This window comes from Geospiza fortis, unplaced genomic scaffold (assembly GCF_000277835.1).
Source record: "Geospiza fortis unplaced genomic scaffold, GeoFor_1.0 scaffold112, whole genome shotgun sequence".
Classification (NCBI taxonomy): Eukaryota; Metazoa; Chordata; class Aves; order Passeriformes; family Thraupidae; genus Geospiza; species Geospiza fortis.
Genome location: NW_005054298.1, coordinates 28,483,924 through 28,507,942, shown reverse-complemented (window position 1 = coordinate 28,507,942; position 24,019 = coordinate 28,483,924). Strand labels below are relative to the sequence as shown.

At 43.2% G+C, this 24,019-nt stretch overlaps 1 protein-coding gene across 2 annotated transcripts; it reads right to left on the bottom strand.

Annotated features, from left to right (window-relative positions):
• Nucleotides 1-956: 956 nt before the first annotated feature.
• On the bottom strand, nt 957-21,980 carry STAT1 (signal transducer and activator of transcription 1). 2 transcript variants are annotated; one of them, XM_031057921.1, is made up of 23 exons: nt 21,853-21,980; nt 21,063-21,207; nt 20,278-20,376; nt 18,917-19,012; nt 18,190-18,268; nt 17,497-17,588; nt 17,120-17,271; nt 16,718-16,876; nt 15,617-15,709; nt 15,071-15,130; nt 13,908-13,937; nt 13,728-13,821; nt 12,852-12,893; nt 12,311-12,394; nt 11,668-11,766; nt 11,047-11,182; nt 9,205-9,260; nt 8,180-8,274; nt 6,054-6,193; nt 4,703-4,891; nt 4,130-4,205; nt 3,569-3,671; nt 957-3,025 (listed from the first exon to the last, which is right to left on the bottom strand). In XM_031057921.1, exons 1-23 carry the CDS (start codon nt 21,978-21,980, stop codon nt 3,002-3,004), a joined length of 2,271 nt encoding a protein of 756 aa, XP_030913781.1. In that variant the 3' UTR covers nt 957-3,001. The 2 variants fall into 2 exon arrangements, with proteins under 2 accessions (XP_030913781.1, XP_014162542.1); XM_014307067.2 differs by having other exon boundaries at nt 4,703-4,888.
• Nucleotides 21,981-24,019: the final 2,039 nt, after the last annotated feature.

Genomic DNA, 24,019 nt, shown 5'->3' with positions numbered 1-24,019 from the left:
GACATGTAGATTTTCCAGTAAATAGCTTTTGGTTATCTTATCCAACGCTGACTTCCTTATGCTCCAAAGAAGATTCCCCCCACTCCTTTGTTTTTATGTCATATATGTTTCTTCTGTATCACAACCTAAAATCGTTCAGCTAACTTAATGCTTTGTACTCAGAGATATGGTGGTAGTCTTAGCATTAATTAGCCTTTGTGAACAAACTGTATTGTACCAGATTTTTTTTGCTTCAGAGCTGGACTATCCGTGACTATACTTACTGGCAGTGTACTTCTGGTCATTGTAACTGACTGGGCTGATCTTGACTTTTAGATTCTGTATTGTGGGGACTAGACAGTGATGAATGTATTTCTAGCAGTTTCCCATGAATGAATCTAAACTTGAGCTGTACTGGTTCTGAAAATGAAAGTTATTTATTTTAAGAAATAAAATCCAGATAGTGTTGCTTTTTACAGCATAATAAATGGAAATACCAAGATGATGGTGGTGCTGGTGGGTTTTAATGGTTATCTGTGGGATTGCCACTGAAATAAGTCTTCATTTGTGGGAAGGCTGTCCTGGAATACCTACTCTGGTCATTTCCATTGTGCAGAGCATGCAGGAAATCAGAAAGAATTTCTGTGATGTAGCATTTTCCTGATTTTTTTGGTGTTTATTTTGAAACCTGCACTTCCAGAGCTGTGTCCTTTCGCTGGTGGTTGCTTTTTGTTAATGCTGGAATTCTGGCCAGGCACTCTGAACAGGTCGAGCTTCCTCTTTACTTACTCTGCTATCCTTCATCACACCAACAGTTTCCTTTATTATTATTCTTCTGGCTGTACAGTTCATATAAAACCTGACAAGTGTGAGATGAGGGATTCTGTCACTTACTAGCCCCAGAGAAAAGCAGCAGGGTCCAGCTTGGTAGCCCACAAAGATGAGCCATAGATCATTTATCCTACTGAGGACTCAAATTAGAAATTCAAGTTCAGTTTATTGAAGGTTGTGTGGGGATGGAAACAAATGAATGAAGTGATACAAGCAGTAATAAAAAAAGGTAACAGCCACCTTCTAAGAACTCTAGTGCGGACAGACCTGCCACAATGCAGAGAATTAAAAGCATCAATACAGCCTCAGGCTTCAGAGCTGGAACTCTTTAGTTGCACAAACAAGTTTAAAATGAGATACAGAGTAGTAAAATACTGACTGGCACATCCACTTTATCATAGAAGTAGCCAAAACATGAGAGAGGACAAGAAGTGGCAACTGACAGTTCCTTTTATTTAAAATATATAAAAGAATATTCCATTGAGGAAAAGTCACTGCTTCTAGAACTATTGGCTATGGAAAGACCAAGCTGTGAATAAGGCCACTGCTTTAAGTCCCACAAAATTGAAGAATAAAATGACTTGTAGAACATGAATACAAAGCATAGCTCAAAAAACAACTTGATTTTTGTATTAGCAACAGATACTCATCCAGCTAGTTACAGTAAGATAAAAGCATTAAGTCATTTCCTGTAGCACTGTAATCTCAGTAACTCAGGGCACCAAAAAGAAGTCAGTTTGCAATGCTTTCTTTTAAATATGTGTTGGCAATGCTTTCATTTAAATACATGTGTTACATGCTCTAGGTCCTTTAATTTTTCTAGGAAGCTTTTTCAGGGGGCACAACACACCAAGATGTCTTGGGCACAACACACCAAACTGAAGCAGTCCTTTTGTTCCCAAACAGCAGCTGATGGCTGTGGAGGGGCCTCTGGAGGTCACCTTGCCCAAGCTCTGCTCAGGCAGGGCCCTACAGCTCCTCTGCTCAGCTCCCTGCTAATGAGGAGCCTGCACTAACAGGTGCCCTCAGAGAGACACAGCTGCCTGAACAGCCTTGCCTCTCAACTGAGAGCTGTTAATTGCCTTTAACGTGCTGAGAAACCAACCTGTTCCTCCTCTGGTGGAAGCACAGCTTCATCCTTTAAGGACTGCATATCGTGCAGCCATTGCTCTGGATAAACTTTAACTGCTTCACTTTCCTGTGCCTCACCCCTAATTACAAAACCACTTCATTATCAAAACCTGTAAAGTATTTTGGCTATTCGAATTAACAGTTAAATAAATGCCCTGGTTCATGATGCATTAGAAAACTGAGTTCCATTCCACCTGTTATAACCTACATGGGGTCTGTATTATTGCAAAAGACAGGGATGACCAGATCCTCACCTTGGCAGATTAGGCACAGTAAAGAAAAACATAATTCAATCCCTTTTGCAGTCCTCTAAGAGGAGGTTCTGATTTTGTCTAATGACTACAGTCTGCAGAGGCTTTAGTCTTCATTATGCACCTTGGGTTCCAAGCTCAGCATGTGCCAATGCAGCTTGAAGGTGGTGTCCTAAGAAATGCTATTTTTGAGAAAGATTGTGCTAAACATCCTACACAAGATTGTGCCTTGTGAAAATTGTGAAAATGAAATGCAGGTAACATTTTGGGCTTCTGCTATCTCCATGGGCCATGCCCAGAAGAGCTAAAAGCACAGCAAACCAGCAGCACATGGATTTGCTGTGGCATGGTATATGTAGAGTGTTTCCCTTTTGTGATGCAGACAAAAATTCAAGGTCTAAGCTTTCTGAACAGAACCTCTGTAAAACAACCAGCTTTTCTTTGAAGCCTTCTATGTACAGTTAACTGTTTTAAACTTTTAACTAATTCCTTCAAACAATGACTGCATGTTTCTGCCATCACTGTCGTTGAGGGACTCTCATTCTCACCTTCCTCTTCCTCCGCTCTGGCACAGTATCTTGCTAATTAAACAAAGATGTGCATGGTATCTTGCTAATTAAACAAAGATATGCATGCAGGGAGGCTGCTCAGGCTGCTGCTGTTGGTATTCCCATCAGCTAAAACTGTTGCTGGACTTTGAGGCTGAGGAACCAAGGAAGTGAAGCGTTGTCCCCAAGGCACTGAGTGCAGCACAGGAGGCGTGAAGCGGATGGGCCGTGCTAATGACACAGGGGAAGCTCAGCCAAAGCTCAGAGCTGGATGTGTGTACACAACTGCAAGGAGAAAAGGAAACCTCATTACACAGCCCCAGCCCTGCTTCTCAAGTCCTTGCTAACCACAGAGCATGACCACCTTCTGCCCCAGTCACCCTGATTCACATCAGGATTCAGCTGCTGGGGGTGGGGATCACATGAATTTGTTTCTTTTTCTGAAGCACAGCCTGCAAGGGCAGCACTGCTCTGTTCACAGGCAGTACCTCCCCAGCCCTGGCAGGACAGCACTTCCAAACTCCTGCTGGGGCCCTCCCCACACAGCCCCCACCAGAGGCACTATAGGGATACTCCTTCCTCCCCTGCCATCTCTCCTCCACCTGCAAGGCACACAAAGCAGTTTTGCTCTCCTGTTCTTCACCCTTCTACTGCAGACATGTTTGAAAAACAACTGCTGGCCATCCCAGTCTAACTCTGGATCCCCAGCTTTTCCTATGCTTGTGAAGAGACGTGTTCCCTGCTTAAGTATCTGAGGTATGTCTCAGATATGGGGGGGAAAAAGGGAAAAGTGAGCTGTGGCTGAACCCTTGAGCTCCTGGCACGTACCACAGTATCGATCTCTGCGGGGCCCACCATCCGAGACACCTCATCAAACTCCTCGGGAGACATGGGCAGCAGGTTTTCTGGAGACTGCAGCCTGGAAGGGTGCCTGATGGACAAGAGAAGGGATTAAAAGGTGCCTGATGGACAAGAGCAGGGATTCACTGTCACCAAAGAAATGAGGCACAGCTGGGCTGCCCTGCCTGGCTCTGAGGCCTGAAGGGCCACTAACCAGGCCTCTTGTGAGGAAGAGCAGGCTTTGCAAAGCCAGCCTGGCTTTAAATGAAACTCAGACTGCTCAGGGGTGCACATCCTAACCAAACAAGTCCAAGTCTTTGAGAATGTGCTTTTCAAGAAATTGCCAGTACAACTCCCTGCAAGTTTCTAGGGTTTTTACCTAAAAATGGTGTTTTGAACACAGCAGCACATTAATGTGTTGTGATCAGATTCTCAAAGAGGAAACACTTGACAGGGGCACCTACAGTTTAAACAGTATGAAGAGACATGAACTACAACTAAAATCTTATGACCAGTTGTTAAAAATCCAGCATTTTTGTGAGAACTTACACTTCAGATACAGAGATTAACTCAGTCTTGATGTAGCCAGTTCCTTTGGGACCATCCAAATCCATTGGCTCTGGTGCTTCAAGGAGAGAAAAAAAGCTTGTGGGTTTTTTTTTTCCAGCAGGTTTACATCACATTTTCACCTTTATTGTACTAAAAATACAGCCTATGACCCAGATAATGTGCAAGTCTCTCTGTCATGCATTTTACAGCACTATGGTTAATTCATTCCATTTTGAGTCAGTTTTTCCTGTTCTCCTGTAGAAAATGGCAAAGAAACCCCTCCCAAAACCAGTCATAGTCAGGGCTGTTAGTAGGAGCCTAAATTTCTGGAACAGCTCACAGGCTCACATGACAGCCAGTGACAATTAGGGGTTTCAGTTTTTGGTCTGATTAGGTCTCATGTTGTGCCTGTTTAAAAACAGACCTTTTCTTAACCTATAAACATGGGATGGGCTGCCAAGGCATTCAGGCCAACTGCTCCCTTTCTTTCCATGCCCCAGAAATTGTGCAGTGCCCCAGCAGCTGAGGAACAAGCGGACAAGCTAAAAGGCAGGAGTCCCACACAGCACTCACCCTCCTTAGGCCTGGAGTAGTACTTGCCAAAGGCATTGTCCTTGGGGATGTTGGGGTACAGGAACCTCAGTGGGTTCTCGGGGATGTTTTCGGCTGCCATCACTTTGTAATTGCGGATGATGTCGGGGAAGGTCACGGCAGAGAGCTCCTTCTTGGTGTAGGGCTCCACTGAGTGGAACTGGGGCTCTGCTGAGGAGAAATGCAGCACTTCTTAGAGCTGGCTTCAAAGTTTTTTTTCTGAAAGTATCCAGAAAAGCTGCAGCCATTTCCAACAAATTCAGAGATCATGTGAGCAAAAGCCTTGCCTGGATGACACCTACAGTGCTGCAAGAAGGATTTAATGCCTGCAAAGGGAGCACAATTGTTCTGTGGGGTAGGGAAGCATGGGGGGATAGCACACAGTGAGGGCTCTTGGTGTGTTTTGTACTCAGAATGACTGGTGTGCCTTGTCCATGGAAATTAACTGCAATATTTCATTAAGTAATTTATGTTGTGCTGCCTTTTTAACCTTCTTCCAAATTATGTAATTCAAACTCTGCTGCTTGTTAGGGAGTTTGATCCAAATACACCGCTTGAGGCTTTTATGAATCATCAGGAGAGACATATAAGCCTTCCTGAATGCTCCAAATACTATCAATCTTCCCTGAACTTTTGGATGTCTCAGGAATGAAGGCAGCCAAGGGAAAAAAGTCACCCAGGTACATCAGCAGTTTCTCTTCCACCTGCTGCTGGTTTTGGGCTCATCAAAGTGAAGTGTCAACAGCTGCCCCAGGCTGGCAGGTGGGGCTGTGTAATGAGAGTGATAAGGGGAGAGCCGTGACTGGGCACAAGGGAGGCTTCAACTTTCTGTAGCTGTGGTGCCTTCAGGCTTCCTTAGGAGAGGATGAGAACTAGTCCAGCTCACAGAAGAAGCAAGCTCTTCATTGATCTATTTGGAAAAGGGAAGGAAGGAGAACTACTTGGAAAATGAAGTGAGTACATAATTTATCTATGGGGAGTGTGGGGAGGAAAGAAGGAACAAAAGCTGCATTTAGGTGTGGAAGGAAATGCAATTGTGTGTGTACTAGAGGCTGGGAGAGAGCCTCAGGAGGCAGGGAAGACAGTCTGGGCAGTTTTTCCTTTCCAACTTCCAGGCCAGAAGCAAGACCTGGGAAGTGCTCCTTGTCCTAGCTGAAACCTTGATCCATTGATTGTGTGGTTTGAGTTACCCCAAGTATGGTGTGTCTCTACTATTGCTTGTGCCCTGCTGCTGCCAGGGTGTTGTGCTGGTCCTCAGGGTGGAGGAGAAGGGCCCAAAGACTTCTTGTTCTGATGCAAGCAGGTCAGCAAAGGTTCTCTGTTGCTGACTTACCATTCTGAGATTCCTCTACCCAGGTAAAGGTGATTGCTCCCTCCCTGCTGCTTTCACTGAATCTCAATAGAAATGTTCCTGGGCTCTGGTCCTTCAGCAGAGCACGTTCTCTCTCTTTGCTGATGAAGCCCACAATGCAGCTGTAATGTTGAAAAGAAAGAGCTGAGTTACTCCCCAACATAAAAACTGAGCTGTGCTCTGCTAGCTAGGAAAACTAAAAAGCTTTCCTTCACTTAAAGGCTGAAGAGCTGGTGAAAGCCTCACAGAAGGCTTTGTCCTGTGAACAGCTGGCAGCAGGACTGACTGGCTGCAGTCAGGTGGTGATTCATGCCTCGTGGCAGTGTGAATCACCACAGCCTCCCTCAGCACTCTCACTTCAGACTGGGGGCTTAGACAAACATCTTTCTGCACTTGGAACAAGAATGATTGTCCGTTTTGCTGTCAAATTTGGGCTGTGGGAGCAGAAGTGATGTTACATGTGTGTAACAGGGGTAGACCTCAGCTAGCAGTCAGTCTTGGGTTCAAAAGTATGCTAAAGGGTAGTTGTTTCTCCTTTTTGGCTGATGAAACAAACTTTTCTGGCTGCAGATTACACTATTACATGTGTGGGGTTTGCTTTGGGCCTTGAGCTTGTTTTCTAGAGGAGCTGTTAAACTTTTGTGACTTATTCACTGTGCTCAGCAAATGTTACTGCATGGACAAGGAGGCTGGTGTGGTAATTGTAAGCGATTGATTGATCTGGACAGGTACTGGAGAGGGAGTTTTCAAGTCAGTACCAGGGTATAACCCTGGCCAAGCCCCAGCTATTTGGTTTTGGTTGGTTTGTTGCTTGGTATTTTGCTTTTGTTGGTGCCTTTTTTTTTCCCCCAAAGGTTTTCTCCATTTCTTATTCCTCAAAATGCTCCATCAATAATGATCTTTTGAGTACTATGACTGTCCTTGAGTGCATTAAGTTAGGGAAAGTAGATTTTGCTTAGAGTTTCAAATGCAGTAAGCTGTCCTGTTTTATGGGGTTTGGAGGTTTGATTGGTGAATTTTGTGTTTGATTTGGTTTAAATGCTTTAGGTAACAAATGTGTTCAGTAGTCAATATCCTGTGTGTAAGGAAAGTCTTCAAGGATGAAGAAAGGCAAGTGTTCCTGAGGTTGTATTTACCCTTTTATATACAAGGGGAGCCTCTGCTATTCAAACCTGTACCAAATCCACATGTAATCCCAGTCCCAGAACTGCCACTCTGCTTCAGTAATGGTGACAAATATTCCAACTGCACTGCAGCAAAGAAAGGGGGAGGTTTGGGGCAGGGAAACAAGGCTTGTACTGCACAGGGCTTTGACAGAACTCCTCTGGACATGGGGGACAAAAATGTGAAGGCCACTGCTAAATGTAGCAAAGCAATCCTGCTGCTGTAGGTCCTGCAGAAGTGTGAGGCACTAGGATGCTCCACTGTGAGTGTGCTGTTTGATGAGGTTTCATAATGTGGCTAAAATTAAAACACAGGATTGTGACTTTGGATAAGCCTAGTTTGGGCAGAATTACATCTGAAATCGGAAATCCCAGAATGAAAAGTTTACTAAACCAGTATTAAAGGGCAAATGGAACTGTGTTCCCATCTGGCAGAGTCCTTCTACTTGGTAATACTCTTAAAAAAAAATCAGTGAAGACTGCCGGGTTCTGGGCACACGGTGCAGGCACAGGCGATCCGAGTCCGGCTGCTGCCACCTCCAGGCAGCTCACAGTAACTCTCTTCGGGCAGGGAGTTTGGCTTTTGGGATTTTTAAACGGATATCACTAGGACTTACACTTTCTTGTGCTTCAGTTTTTCTTGGCTATGTTCTAGGATGTAGGAAGAACCGACTTACAGTGGGAGCAGAGGCAAAACAAAATCTGATCTAACATTCAAAGCCCTGCTCTGTGACTTAAATGGGACAACTTGGTGGTCTGATGTTCTTGCTTTTAGCAGTTGCCTCATCAGAGGATTCCTCACTACTAGAATTCATTTGCTTCAGATTTTTCCAGTTTCAAGATCCACCCTCTGCACAAACAACCTCCCAACCTGAGTGTGCAATTGCTAGCCTGAAAGTGAAGTCTGAGGCAATGACCACATCTTTAAATTCACTAAGGTCTTACCCATCATTCCAGAGACACAGGAGATGTTTCTTAATAAGCTCCAGGATTCCCTCAATCCACAGCCAAAAGGGGAAATTTTTATCATTTAAATTTTCCTGAAATTCAGAATATGGAAAGGCAGGGATGGGAGGGGGGAGAATAGGGATAACGAGACATGAGTTAAAATGCCTGTCTGAGCCTCCAGTACCCACAAATGTGTGATCCATCACCTCTTACATGTGACAACACTGGTCTAAGAGCAGATAAAAGGCTCTTGTTCCTGCCTGGGTGCTATCCCCATTGGAGTTGTGGGACATGCAAACCCATGCCACTGGGAGTTTTGACTGGGCTGGCTAGCAGAAAACCTTAGAAACACTTTCTGTTGAGACCTGGATCTCAATGTCTCATGAGATATCTGTATCAATGAATTAAGAGTGCTTGTAGGTCACCAGAGCCTTGCTCTTCCTCTGGACTCTGCTCCTGGTTGCTATACAGCTTAGGATCTAAAGCTGAAAAAAATGTCAAGACTACTTCTGTCTTGCTTCAGCCAGGGCTGTGAAATTCCATGATGTGGCTTTCTGTCATCATACTGACTCTCATGGCCACCCGTGTTAATCCTCACTCGGGTCTGGTGAATGTCCTTCACTAAGATACAAAAGAATTGTTCATCTTGCTGGTTTTTTGTTTACATTTTCTGTAATAGTCAAAATGGAGAGCTATTCTATTAATTGCAGCTGCATTAATAATAATGGGGATTGTGTGTTTGTTGAAAGATACTTTTTTTTTCCTATGGTGTTTACATGGACCAAAAACAGTCTCAAAATCATCTACTCCTTGCCATTGCAAGCTCTTTTTCTTCCTGCTGCTACTTTAACCTCACCACCACCGTCTCCCATGACCATGTAAGGTCTAGAATAATTAGGGGATGCTACTAGAAAAGTAGGCACCTTGGGGGGGGGAAACAAACAAAAAAAGCCCAAACAAAACCCACAATAAAGTAAGATGAGATCCCTCTTCCATCTCAGTTTTTACAACTGTGTGCATACCTTGCAGAATCTTGTCCAAGGAATAAGGCCATCCTGAGATCCTCCATTTGTTGGCCCTGAACACAATAAATTTGAGTTCAGTCATGTTCCATAAGTTACTTAGTAAGGCTAAAAGTACTTAGCAAACCAAGTTCTGAGCGTTTGTTTGGAAGGCAGCTGTTGGACTAAGAAAGAAAAGGAAGGGCAGGCTGCTGTGCTTTCACAGCTCCTGCAGGAGAGGTTGCCAAGTTCCCCTCGGGGAGGTTTTACAGCACCCCAACCTGTGTGAGCAGCCCTTGTGTAATGGGAACCAATCCATCCTGACTCTTTCTGTGCTGTGCTGCACCAAACACTTGCCAGCTTCAAAACACTTCCAGGAAGGAAACTGAAGCCTTGCACAGTTCTTGCCAGCACAGCAAGAAGACTGCAGCCCACAAACTCCTCTGCAGGCTCAGCAGACCCTGCAGCATCTCTCCAAGATTAAGCACTTTCCTACCTTGATTATGGAGACTTGCAGGCTTTTGCCCCAGAAACTCCTGACTCCTAGGTCTACCCCAACCACAGACTGATCTTACTCCTGTTGCAATTGTTTCCTTCAGCCTTGCTTGTGTGTCCACAGTGTTTCATAACCACATCCAAACCACAAAGGAAAGTCCTATGCTGGGCCTACAGTAGCTGGGAGCTTTGCAGACCCTGACTGTAGTCAGAGCCAGATTCTTCTCACTAAAGACCATGCTATGGCTTCCCATAAATATGCTTTTCTCTGTCATTTTTCTAAAAATAAACTGGGTTAGGGAGCTTGTTACTGATACTGCTGGTGTTAAGAGATCAAGATTCTGCCAACTTTCACGTTGCAAAAACAGCAGCCAGGTTGTGCCCTGGCAACCTGCTGGTTCTGTCTCCTTGCATGGAGGAATCCTGAATATAGTGTTCAGCAAGCAGGATTTTTTTCAGCTGGGCAATATTTTTATCTATATAGATAAGATTTAAGTAGCAACCCTACCAGAGCTCAACAAAGCCCCTGTAGTTCTGAAATGCAAATTTGCCGTATCACTGGTCTCTTTATGTTGGTTAATTAACAAAAAAAAAAATTATTTTCTTTGTAGAAATTTGAAAAGGAATCTAATAAATTAACAGCTTTTTGTCAGATCTTATGTCTTGGGGGAATTAGAGAGTGGAATGCTGTACTTTCCACTTAGACACACTAATCTCAAATGCCTTTAAATATCATTTTTTCCCTGAAACTTAAAGTTAATGAAATATACTGAATCAATAGTATTTTTCATCTAGAGTCTACTGTGCAAAATCAGTAGCAGCGTAAAGTGCTCTGCCTGTTCAGGCAAACTGCAAGGAGTTTGGAAACAAAACCCATGGCTGATGGGTTTTATTAAGGACACTCATGTGGGAGATAATTCAGTTTGATATTCTTTAGCAGTTTCATAGGGTTTTCATGCTGATACTGCAACTGTGTTTATGCAGAGTGTATCCCCACTGTAGCTGGGGGCATGCATGAAGTTAAAATGAATGGAGGTGGATTTAAAAAAAAAACCTGAGAGATGCCAAGAAACATCCACTTCACAGACTGACTAAACATGAGTGTTACTTCAAAAGGCAGAATTAGGCTCAGTCTGTGGTGCTCTAATGCATAAAACTCCCAAGTTAGAGCTGCAGATTTTTTTCATGACATGATCTCATTTACAAACACTGCCATACTGAAAAGTGGAAAATGCTTCATTGCTACAAAGTTATGTTGTAGGAGGGGGAAAGCTGTGAGAGGAAAGGAAAACTTAAAATGGGTTGCAGGAAAAGGTGCAGAACTAGCTTCAGTTCAGACAGGCCATCTGTGATGAAAGCAGATCTTACCAAGAAGCTTCTCCCCCAGCATGCTCAGCTGATCTGCATTAAGTCCTCTCTTTGTTACAGAAGAAAACTGCCAACTCAGAACATCAGAAAGCTTAGACCACTTTGCACAAGGTGGATTCAGAAAGAAGGACAAGTTCTAGAATGGAAGAGAAAAATACAAGCTATAGTAAACAAACATTAATTTTGGAATGCCACTTGAATTTTTGCATTGCCCAAACAAGCTCCAGGTTTAAGAATGGATGTCAGCTTGAGACAGCTCTGCAGAAGCAGGCAGCTGTACTTCCAGGCACTCTTTACCAGGAAAAGCAATTTCTGGAGCTCTGGATAGGTCTTCTCCTAGCAGGCAGAATTGCTGGATTACTCAAGTGCACCATAATTGAGATCTTGAATGTTCATTTGGCTTCTCACTGTGTGCTGTATATCCTGAATACATGTACACTACCCTTATGGGGGTTTCAAGCATTGCTCTATTTAGGTCAGGGAAGTCACTGCTCCTCTCTACACCTGAAACTCATTAAGAGTCATCTGCAGGGCTCAAATGTAGCAGACACCTGCAAACAATGCTTGAAAATTAGACATAGTACCTGATAAAACATCCTTTTTTTTTTTCCTTGCAAATACCTTGGGATCAGTAGACAGCATGTTGAACCACAAGATAGAAGCCCATCCACTGGGAAGCTGGCTCACATTTGAGATCACAACAATGGGAAGGGATGTGGTCTGAAAGGGACACAAAAGGAAACGTGTCAGGTTACCCTGCACTGTTGCCACAATCCTCCTTGAGATTATCCACACACTCATTTCTCTTTTAATTCCCTGCTTGCATAATCTTGACTTTTTCTGTAAAAGTTTGTACATAGGGAAGAAAGTATGATGAAATACTGGAAAGACTTGGGTGATTTTTGTCTAATAAGGACTTTCATTTAGTGTCAGTTATCCCAGCACTGATAGTGACAGTAGAGTTCACAGCAGACTGCTTCTGAAATAAATGTAAACTGATAACCAACCCTGTGGTTTCAGCCCTCTAGGTATCAGACATTTTGCAAAGCACATCTATTTGTATTTACCCAGAGATCTGCCAGAATTCTCTGTGTCTATACAGAGTTGTTGTGAAGTGTCATTTCCATAATTTGAAATAACTGAAAGTACATGATATCCCAGTACTTCAAAAAAAAAAAAGAAAACAAAAGAGAGAAAAAAGTTAAGATTGTCAGCACAAGTGACAGACAGGAACTGAAGTGCATCTGTTTGATCTAAGACTTACCTCTAGGTCTATTACCAAACCAGGCTGGCAGAGCTGTGTCTCAAAACTCAGAGAGTGAAGCTCTTCTGTCACAATCAGAGGACCCTTTAAAAAAAGATAAGAAAACTTTTCAGAGACTGAAAATTCCTAGGGTGAATTAATGGTGAAGTTTTTCTGCCCATGGTAACATGCTGTAGACCTCAATAAGTGCTTACTGGTCAAAGTCAAGTGACAGTGCTGACTTCCTAAAACTGCCTGTCCAGGCATGGTTTTTTTGGGTTTTTTTGGCTACTACCTATAAGCCATAGAAAAATCTGTGCTTGCCAGGAAGCCCTGTTAAATGCAGATGCCAGTGAGGGAGAGTCCCTCAGTGCCATTCTGGCAGTAGCTCTCTTTGCAGGCTCTTTGTACATGGATCACTCTGTAGAAACACTGAACTCCTCTCCTATGACCTCTCATCCCACGTGTGTCTTCATGGGCCTGAGCAGAGAGCATTACCTTAAATGAATGCCTTGTTAATATTATGCTAAAACCTTACAAAGGAAAGGTTAGTGCTGCTTACCTCATTTGTTCTGCTCCCTGTGTTTTTCTGCTCTTTCAGTTGCTGCAAACGAACAAAAAACCTGTCACTCATTTATGGCAGCCACAAATGGGAGTGGTAGAGCTCCACTTACGTGTTCCACTTGCTCAGCTGTATGCAAACTTGCTGCACTACTGTCTGATTCTATTTGGTTCTAAACTGTGGGAGCCAAAGGATTAAACTGTAGGTAACTACTACCCTTTTATAAACTGTTCATCTGTGAAAAAAGATATTGCACAGTTATGTTGCAGTGCCTTTATGCAAGAGGCCTTTTAAGAACAGAAGCAGCATGAAATCAGGATCAGATGGAATATTGGTTTATCCAAGTACCCCCATGTTCCCTGGTTCTGGACTTGCATTTTTCCTGCTGTAGTGATGGAACCCAAGTGTTCCCTCACAATCTGCAGATCAGAAGTGCCCCATAGCCTGCCAAAGGCACTGACTCTCTTGCAGCTGCGCACTCTTTGACAATTTTCATCTTCCAGACTCAACTATTCCAGACTTCCCTATCTATGGACCTTCCTCTGAAAGGCCGAAACCAGCCTTTCTAGGCTTTTTTAGTTTCCTTCTCCCAAGAACCCATTGCAGCATAAGCTGTATGGCAGCAAATACTCTTGTTTGCACTTCTGTCCCTTTTTCAGTGACAAGCAATCACATTTTGATTGATTCTGATTTTGAAACAGGCAAAAAATATTTTTAAAAGGACAGAACAAAGAAAAAGGAGATATAATCACATTCCTCTTTACACAAAAAATGAATGACTTCAATAACAAAAGTAATTTGTTTCCTCCCTACCACGCTCTACTACAAAATTAAGTGGCCGTATCAGTAATAGAAAGAAAAAAACCAACCCCCTACCAAGTGCCTGAATTCTGCTGCTAGACTTCCATTAGTAGATTCTTCCATGTTCATTACTTTTGTGTTTGTTCCCAAAATATTAAATTTCCTGAACCTACACAAAGAGAGAGAAAATGTAATTAAATCTGTCATTCATTGAAAGAACCTAATGTTAATATATCAAACTCTGATGCCACATACCCTTTGACTGAGTTCTTCTCAGTTACATCTCTGTCAAGAAAAAAAAGGACAAAATAATATTTTAAAGATTCTGCCAAAGACACAGAAAATGTGCATGTTATAGTAGCTGACAGTGCAGACTGAGAATTGGTAAAATGCTTTTGTGAAATTCTTGTGCAAAAGATGAGGCAATTGGTTAAAGCAGTCAAAATAAATATTTTGGCTATACAGGCTGTGTTTTACTGAGGCTTGGTATTGCTATGGGGGCTTTATAATCAAAAGAAGTACTTTTTTTTACTATAACAATTTTAACTCTTGCTCTGAGGAAAAAACAATGTAGTTCTAAACTTGCACTTAAACTTGGATAAATTGCTGCATCACTTGAACTGGTTTTCCTAACACTTGGGATTTTACTGAGTTGCATTCTATCTAGTGCACTTAAAAGACTTGCACATAAGAATTCCTTTTTTTAACTTTTTTACGATTCTATGCAAGTTTCTGGACCCTAGAGCCATTTCAAGCGGACAAAATTACTTGTCTGAGAAGACAAAAGCCCACTTGCTCTCTTGAAAGCACAGTCCCTGTCATTATTTTGGACAGCCTGTCATATTTCTTTGCCTGTCCTGGAAGTAAGTGCAAAACTCACCTGAACTCCTGACAAAATACAAAAGATTGGTATTAATCTGTTTCAACTGCTGTAATTTTTTTCTCTGATTGGGAACATGTCATATGTTACAGGTGGGCAGATTATACCCCTCATTCAAAGGCAGCTTGAGGATAACTACATTCCTTACTAGAATGTACCCAAAAACGAAGAGATTCTAGAGATGACTGAATTATGTGACTAGGAATGGTGGGGTCCAATGCCACACTGTCACTTGTGCTAATCCAGGTGAAACACCCCAGCAGAATGGCTGTTGCCTGGGTGATGCCCTGTGTCTGATTTAGCAGTAGTGAGCTCTTCTCTGTGGAACTGATGGTGAGAAGCTGAGGCCATCTGCCCTTTGTGACAAGTCTCTGGTGGCAGAGAGAGATTTAGAGGAAGGGGAAGGATGTACCTGCTGCCATGGAGAACCAGCCTGCTGCTGGCCTACTCAACACTTCTAATGTTTGGTTGCTCTTGGGTTTCTGAGTGTGGGAACTGTTTACCATTACATAAGAGGGATGAAATAAATGCAACATACTTGTCAAATAAAACTTTCACTTTCAAGTTGTAGTTCAGTTCCTGCAGTTTCACCAGCAATCTGGAAAGAGAAGTATGATTTTTTTTTAGCATCAGCAATTGAAAAATATGGGTTCTCTTCTATTGTGTTGCTTACCACAGACATTTCAGCACACTCAGGGGCCACATGCAGGCTCCAAGCTTGCTCCATATCAGACAGCATTTAGAGATAAAACTAAATGGGCAAATGAGTTACTCTTTGGCATGACAAAGGGCTCTGCATGTGTCTTCTTGCTGTTTGGTTGAGTTTGTTACACACTTGGTACCCTTTGGCATGACAAAGGGCTCTGCATGTTTGTTACACACTTGGTACGCCACACTTCTGGGAAAGGGTAAAAGCTGAATAGGAGTTAAGTTCTGCCAGAAGAAAGCCCCTGCCCCTGGCACTTCCCTCCTCCTGCCTCAGCTCCTGGGCTGCAGGGCAGGCTGTGCAATCCTCTGGGCTGCAGGAAGCCAGTGACAGGAAAGCCTTACCACAAAAAAGGAACAGGGAAAGGGGAAAACATACCTCAGCTTCACAGTGAACTGCACTCCTGTCTTCAGGACTAGTGGCCTCTGAGGATGTGTTGGCATGCAAGGCTGCCTCTCTACCACAAAGGAGCTAGGGAAGAACAGGTTAAAGGCACTATGATTTATCTGTAATGCTCTTAAATAAGAAACCACATAAAAGTGAACTTTAAAGAATGCTGATTTACCAGTAATACTATACACTTTATTCACTTAGCTTCAATCTACACAGAGGTGTGTGACTCAGCTCCTTTCAATTGTTACAATGGGGCTAGAAATAGTGATTTTTTTAAGTGTTGGCTTTTCTGCAATACATTGATGGCTTGAGGAGGGAGATTGCTACATCACACTTCCCTGAAATCAAACAGCAAGGAAACACACTGTGCTGCAATTAGCATGGTGCAAGTGAGGAGAGCTGCTTTGTTTGCCATTCCCAGGGCTTCCTGAATTCTTACAGTAACAGCGCTGTGTAACAACACGTGCCCAAGGCATGGATACACTAGCAGGGAATTTGATGAGGGCCAGCTAACCCAAAGAAACAAACTTTTGGGGCTAGCCTGTTTTAATACACCCCAAATTTTTATCTACTGTGTCTTTACAGAATAGGTTTCTGATCTTCTGTGAGGCAACTACCAGCTACAGTAACTTGCATCAGAAAGGTGGTATAGAGGCAGGGCTGTCCTCCCCGTGCTAGAGGCAAAGATGATGTGTCCAGTGACAAAGGACTGGAGAATCTAGAGTATATCTATTTTGGGCACAGCTTGATGCAGATTGTTTCTTGCCTCTCTTTGCTTGAACTTTGAAGCTTGAAGTGAGAAGTGGACTAACAGACTGAGAATTTGAGTAATCAATGCGTACTGCAGCAAAGCTCCTGCTAACTTCAATAATCACTGAGCATAAACCCTTTCCATAGGCCTGAACCTGTGGAAATCCTAGATGGGGTAAATCTCAAAACCAGTAATTCAGTTTAACGTTTGACAAACTTAGGAAAACCCTGGAAAATAAAAAGATACTATGTAGGAAATACTGAGGGAACGGTAGGGAAGGTGCTCTTCATCTATTTATTCATGGTAACACCAAAAATATCCTTATGGTTTATTACCTTTGGATGAGCTGCTGGAAAAGCTTGTGTGTTAGGTCTTGCAGAAATTGTTTATTTTTTGTGATGGGATCAGGGTCGTAGGTGAACTTCTGTTCCAGTTCCTCAAGCTTCTTGAGCTGCTGACGAACTTGCTGTAGACTTTCAGCAACAATGGTGAACCTACAATTGACACAATCTCATTACTTTTAGCACTTTTTTATATTGTACTAGTGCTAAGGCACCAGCCAGGTCACTGTCCATGTGGATGTGGCAGTGCCTGGAGTACGCTTTGTGGTGAGGTAATAAAATGAATGCAGTTATGCTAAGACAGAATGGAAATGGATCATAGAAATAATCAGTATATTTTGTAGATGTGGTGCTCCTTCATAACATGGTTTAAATGAGGTCTTACCAAAGCCTTACCAGTTCTGCAGTTGGTCGAGGCAGGCGTTGGGTGGCCCACCAATGCACGCTGTCTGCTGCCTGTGCTTCCACTCCACCAGCTCATCGTTAATGAGGGCAGCCTGTGTATGCTCTGTGCTCTGCAGCAGCTGCACTATCTTATTCACCACCTCCTACACAGAATAGGAGATTACCCTGTTTATTAGAAATACTTCACACAGGAGAACTAAGTACTGTTTTAGCTAGTGCTCATCTGTTTTGCAAAACTCTGCAAATATCTCAGTTCAACTGATATATTAAAAAAACTTTCCGACTGCTAATTTATGTCAATTCAATGAAAATGAACGTGTGCTTAAGATGAAGAGCTGCTGACTTCTGAAAGAAAACTTGAATGCTACCTTTCTCTTGCGGTCCAGTGATAAGAACATGTGCTGGAGATTCAGCTGCTCTTTCTTGTATTCCTCCTGAGACATACTATTGGACTCGTGTTCTGTAAAATAAGTCCAAATTGGGAATGTGAGGCTGAAGGAGTGCTGAAGGATGGGAGGGGGAAATGCTGAGGTGAGAAGGGGACAAATACAAAAAGCAAGATGCTGGCTTAGTGTTTCCCTTAGTACCTTCTGAACATGTCCCTGTTCTAAGGGATAGTCAGCTCTGCCAAGCTGTGTTAGAAACTAAAGTCTTTTCTAGAACAAAGAATTCAACAACAGAGACAGAGCTGTATAATGAAACCAGTGTGGACTCTGCATTTCCCTTGGTACATAAGAGCCTACAAAACCTAAAGCTGGCTTGGCATTTGTGAAACATCACTAATTAAGTGTATGGTTGAATGGTTACAGAGCCTACAGGGTTTGCTACTTCTAGTGGCAAAGGGATGTAAAGGGCAAAGGAATGCTATGTTAACAAGGAGACTCTTACTTGGAACAAAAGGCATGCAGAAATTTAGGTATCAGTGCGAAGCAGAGTTAATCAACAAGGGACATGACCAGTAAGTTTGGCTGTGTTATCATTAGGCTCAGTGCCCTGACATAAAGAGCAGTTTACTCTGACAAACTATATACAATAGGGGGTGTCTTTGGAAAATGACTCACCTCTGTTCTGCAGGGTTTTACATTTGAAGTCATATTCATCTTGCATATCCTCTAACGTCTTGATGTCCTGTTCCACATCCTGTAACGCACAAGTGAGGGCGGCCACAATTATTTAATATTTTCAAGTAAAGCAAGACTTGATCTGATTAGGAACTGCTGGGTACCAGCCCTGAAGGACATGAAGTCCAGTTTTATAGCAATGTCTGTTCCTGGACTAACAGGAATTATTTCTACATTTTATCGCCTTCTATACATCCTTCCTCCTTCTCAACTAACTGAAATCTGTTAATTATAAAGTATGGAAATACCCTTGTGGTCAAGCCATGTAAGTTCACAGAGTTTAGGAGAACCTAGGCTACAGTGGTAAAACCTGGAACAGCACATAGCATTTTAAACTTTCAAACTCTTATGTACAATTTGGAGAAAAGCTTTCTGTTGTGACTATATTTATTAAGACAAATGTCTATATACTAAAAAAAGTACATTTTCTAGTTAGCAACAAACTGGTCAGTTATGATTTAAGAGTTTTTTCTTCCCTCATTTGCTAGTATTTCTGATGGGTAAAATGCTTTTGTTGCTAAAGTTTAGGCACGAGGTACTTCCTGTGCACAGGAAATCCCTGGTTGATAGACTTGAAAACCCCACCTTACTTTTATTTGTCATTATATCAAGTCTAATTTTCAGCATCTGCAAATCAACAAACCCTACTGAGAAAAGTTATACTTACTGTAACACTGCTTTTTACATCCCTAACTTTGGCATCAAGCTCCTTCTGCTTGTCTGGCATCCCAGTTGCAGTGTTCTGTACACTCCCTACTTCCATCTGAGGGAAGAAGCAGAACAAGTCAAAACAGAGTGACCCATAACTTTTTTCATTACTGTAAATGAGTGGCATTTGTCGACAATCTGAGGAAGTGTGGCTTGTTCTGATGAATCATACTAAAATTCTGTAGTATAAAAAAATCTAATTCAGGTGAATATGAAAGAAACAAAGTATTTATTTTAGTAAAGTGCTAAAGGTCCCCCATAATGGATTTAAGTCAAGCTGTATTGGGCTTTGAGCAACCCAGTCTAGAGGAAGGTACATGATCTCTAAAGTCCCTCCCAATCCAAACCATTCTGTAATTCCCTTTCCCTTTTTGATGACCCACATTTATTGGGTACTGGAAAGGCAGCAGCAAGTGCTTTATGTCATGTGCCAGGACCAAACAGCTGTGCTGCAGCTCCAGGGGCTCTGTCAGAGTCATACTCTTAGAGCAGCTGCTTTGGACACTGCTGCAAAGGGCCTCTTGTTGAAAGACCCTGCCCAAGTGCTCTTCCCACGCTGCACATTCAAAGCCTTGCTATAAACTGAGGTATTTCCAATTGGAAATTAACATGCCTGGTCAGTCATCCCTTTATTTCTACATAAGTGGATTACAGCCATCCATGTATTCTGCATGCCTTTCCCAACTGTGGAATTTTTATTGCGAAACAGTTCTTGCAAAGGACAAAAAACGGTGGGAAGCTGGAGAACAGATGATGATGGAGAAGATATGGCTTTACCTATAATTCAGAAGAAAGAAAAGGGCTTCACTAAAAAACACCCCAAAACACCTCTAAAATTAGAAAGAAATACTGGGAGACTACTGGGAAGGGGGATGATGCATCATTTTTCCAGAGATAGTCCAAAGAAGCATGCTCAGCTGCTTAATAGAGAGTAAACTGGGGAGTAAAATGCAGAAGAACAAACCTAAAATCTTACTAGATATGTGTTAAGCACTCATTATTAAAATAAAGTCCAATTGGCACAACAGGCTACACCGTACTACAGAAGCATTAAAACAACCAGCTTTTATGTCACTCAAAGAATAAAAATTATTTCCTGGCCATTTATCCTTCAAATGCTTCATTCAGCAGAAAAAAGCCATGCTGGTACAAATTAGTGTTCTCCAGCTGGTACATATCAGTGCTTTTTCTTTTTTAAGGAACCTCTTATCTAGCAGAGAGAGGACAGCCTGTTTCCCCTGACAGTCTTCATCCACGTCCCTTGTCCCAGACAACAGGCAAGGGAAGATACAACTGCAGCAGATATTTCAAGATTGTTACCTCATTGGATGCCTGGGCACAGTTCAGTATTTTCCTCTCTTCTTTCAGACAGTTGTGGATGATCATTGCCATGTGTATTGGATCTTCTTGGAAGTTATCCTAGCATTAGAGACAGAGTCTATTGTTAAAGTCCATACACATAATTTCTTGTCTTTCAGTAACTTTCAGACTGGCAAAATAAATTAGGGCATGACCCCAGTGTGAGCCCCAGGGAACACACTGGTCATAGCCTGCTCCAGGATTACAGGGTGTGATGGCCACAACCAGCTCCAAGAGCAAGTTTCCATTTTAGTTCAGTGGCATACAAAGAAGCAGGAAAGGGTCAGAGACAATCCTGGGAGATGTGGGATACCACCCTACAGTCCTAGAGAGAGCTCATCCCTCAAGAGCCACCCTCCCACACCTTGCTATGGGTGCTGGTTTAACACACAGTCCAGGCTGGATGCAAATCCCACCTGTTTTACCTGCACACAAAGCTGAAATGTGCTGTGGATTGAGTACTGCCCTGCTCTGCTCAGGATGGTGCTACCCTGGGGGGTTTTCTTTTCCCAAAAGTTCTCAAACTGTAACTGAGCTGATAATTAAACTGTAACTTTCTAACAGTAGCCAATCAAAACACTTGAATTCTGGCTTTTAAATCAGGTTTCTCACACATCCTCTGTGAAAATCCCTCACAGTGGGGTAGTTGCTTAGAGGCATCCAATTGCACTGAAGTAAATGAAGCACATGTATGGATATATAGATAACATATAGATGTGTAGATTGTACAGATAACCCAGGCCTACCTGAAGGTTACGTTTGCTTTTCCTTATGTTGTGCTGCAGCAAAAAGTTGTTTTCTATCAAGAATCTACTGAATTGATCATCAAGCTGTGACAGCAGCTCATGGAAGAGGAGTGTAGCAAACGATACATTGTTGGCTGCATGTTCCCTGGAATAATTTAAAGCATGCTTGGGTTAGATACACTTCCAACACAAGAGCCAAGAAATACATACAGGTGTACTTGATTTTTAATCCCCAACTCCACTTGTAGAATATGCAAACACTGAGAATTGCCTTCAAATGTAAGCCAGTTTCACTCTCTTAACTGACTTTACTTTCCTGGATACAGGAATGTTGTTTCTCTATTATTCTTGCCACATTCTGTTCAAATTCATTTACTCATTCCATGCACATCAGTAACCTCAAAGTGACCCTGATGCATGTGCATGTTGTATCACCCCTCAAAGAGAAGACACCACAGAAAGGCTGGCAGAAGCTCAGAGTCTTTGAAGAGTGAGAGACTGATGCTACCAAGGTAGTAACTAATTGGTCTGAAAACAGCCACTTTTGTTCTGGACCACTGAGAACATTATGAGCAAGGACACTTACTCCAGGTATCAGTCCCCTCTAGAAAGCCCTGAAGAGAGGCAGGAACACAGGCTGGAGCACCCACAGAGCTACTGAAGCATCCCACCAGCAAAGGATTACCCAGCAACTTGCTTGCTTCCCCAGCATTCTGCTGCTGCCTGTAACTGCCCTTCTGAGGGCACTGCATATCACACAACCCAAAGCTGAATTAATTCCTGGGCTTACCAATCCTGGTTTTCCAGCCACTGTGCCAGGTATTGCCTGATCTCCATAGGAAAGCTGTCATCATATAGCTGGTGGACTTGCTCCAAAAACTTGGAATCAAGTTGCTGTAGTTGATACCACTGAGACATTCTGAGGAAGGGGTGAAAAAAAGAGTCAGTGTAAATGTTTAAGTAGTATTTGGACTGAAGTGGTGAAAAACAACTAATTTGAAGTTTTCATGAACATTGACAAAATTGGAGGATGTGCTGATTTTGGCTGGGATAAACTTTATCTTGTTCACAGCAGTTAGTATGGGCTGTTTTGGATGTGTGCAGGAAACAGTGCTGGTAAGACAGGGATGTTTTGTCACAGCTGAGCAGGGCTTACACAGCATCAAGGCCCTTTCTGCTCCTCACCCCACCAGAGAGGAGGCTGGGGGTGCACAAGGAGCTGGGAGGGGACACAGCTGGGCAGCTGACCCAAGGGACATTCCAGACCATGTGGCACCAAGCTCACAGAGCTGGGGGAAGGAGAAGGAGGAAAGGGGGACATTTTGCATGATGGTGTTTGTCTCCCCAAGCCCCTGTGTGATGGAGCCTGGCTTTCCTGGGATGGCTGACCTCCTGCCTTTTGCTTTCCTGTGTACTTGGCTTTTGCTTTACCCGTTCAACTATCTTTATCTCAGCCCATAATGTGCCTTGCTTTTACCTTTCTGATTCTCTCCCCATCCCACCTGGTAGGGAGAAGGGGAAGTAAGTGAGTCGCTGTGTGGTGCTTCTTTTCCTTTTCCTCTGAACCCATTTTCATGGCATTTAGGGTACTGCTAGTGTTACTGCTCTCTTGTTTAGCAGATATGGAATCAGGACCTGTGTTTGATACCTGCATAACTGAGATCCTGAATGTGGAGTATCACCTTTTGCTTGTGCAGATGTATTCCCCAGCACCAAGAGTGTGAGTGAAAAATTAGAGACCCCTCTAAGTGCCCATTTTCAGGTGCTATTTGTATCCACACTTGCCTGCTCTGAAAATGGACTAAATCTCAAGTCACTTTGAATGGAGAAGTACTGGAAAGATGTTTTTTTATATGTGTTTTAGTTCTCATGATCATAGTTTCAGACTAAATTCAAGTAATCTGTGCAGCAGATACAGGGTGCTTAAATGAACTAGGACTGTGCAGAATGGCTTCTCTCAGTCCTAACACTTTTGTGAGAGTGGCTTTGGCTCTGATGTAGGGTCTCTAAAAGCAGATCAGTTAGCCTTCTAAGGTGCAGGTTATCAGCTTGCAGTGGAAATGGCATGTAAAAATACATCCAAGGAACAGCCCAGGCTGAGAATATGAGTGGTGAGATGCAAATCCACTCATACCATTGTTTTTTAATGGCTGCTTTTAAGACCCATCCAAAAGAACAGAGTAGCATCAGGGTGAAGGACTATCTTCTATGCCCCTTCCTGCCAAATCCTTTAGTTTTTATATGCCAGTGCCCTCAGTTGCCAAGTGGTGTGTGCTAGGTGTGAGAAGCAAAGGAGTTAAAAATGTTATGTTTAAAGTGAGGGCTTGGAGGCTTTTGATGTGTGCTTTTCAGATTACAGCTAACAAGCATTTGAGTGTGCTACAGCAAGTCCCAAAGAGGGAGACTCCATGACCTCCCTGGGAAACCTGTTCCAGTGCTCCGCCACCCTCAGTGTAAAGAAGTTCTTCATGTTGAGGTGGCACTTGTTGTGTTTTAGTTTGTGGCCACTGCTTCTCATCCTGTTGCTGGGCACCACTGAAAAGAATCTGGCACCATCCTCTTGGCACCCACCTTTGAGTTATTTATATGTAATGATGAGATCCCCTCTCAGTCTTCTCTACTCCACACTAAACTGGTCCAGCTCCCGTAGTCTCTCCTTGTAAGAGAGTGCTCCAGATCCCTCAACATCTTTGTGCCCTCTGCTGGACCCTCTCCAGCAGCTCCTGGTGTTTTTTGTACCTGGACACAGCACTCCAGATGTGCCTCACTAGGGCTGAGCAGAGACGGCTGATCGCCCCTCCCGACATGCTGGCCACCCGATGCACCCCAGGGCTCCTTCCTCGCCCTCCTCTACCTCCTTTCCTGCCATTCCCAGGGATCGCGGCCGATCCACGCGGCGAGGTTCGGGAGCAAAGGGCGCGGGAAGCCGTCCCAGCGCTGGTCCGGCTCCGTGCCCG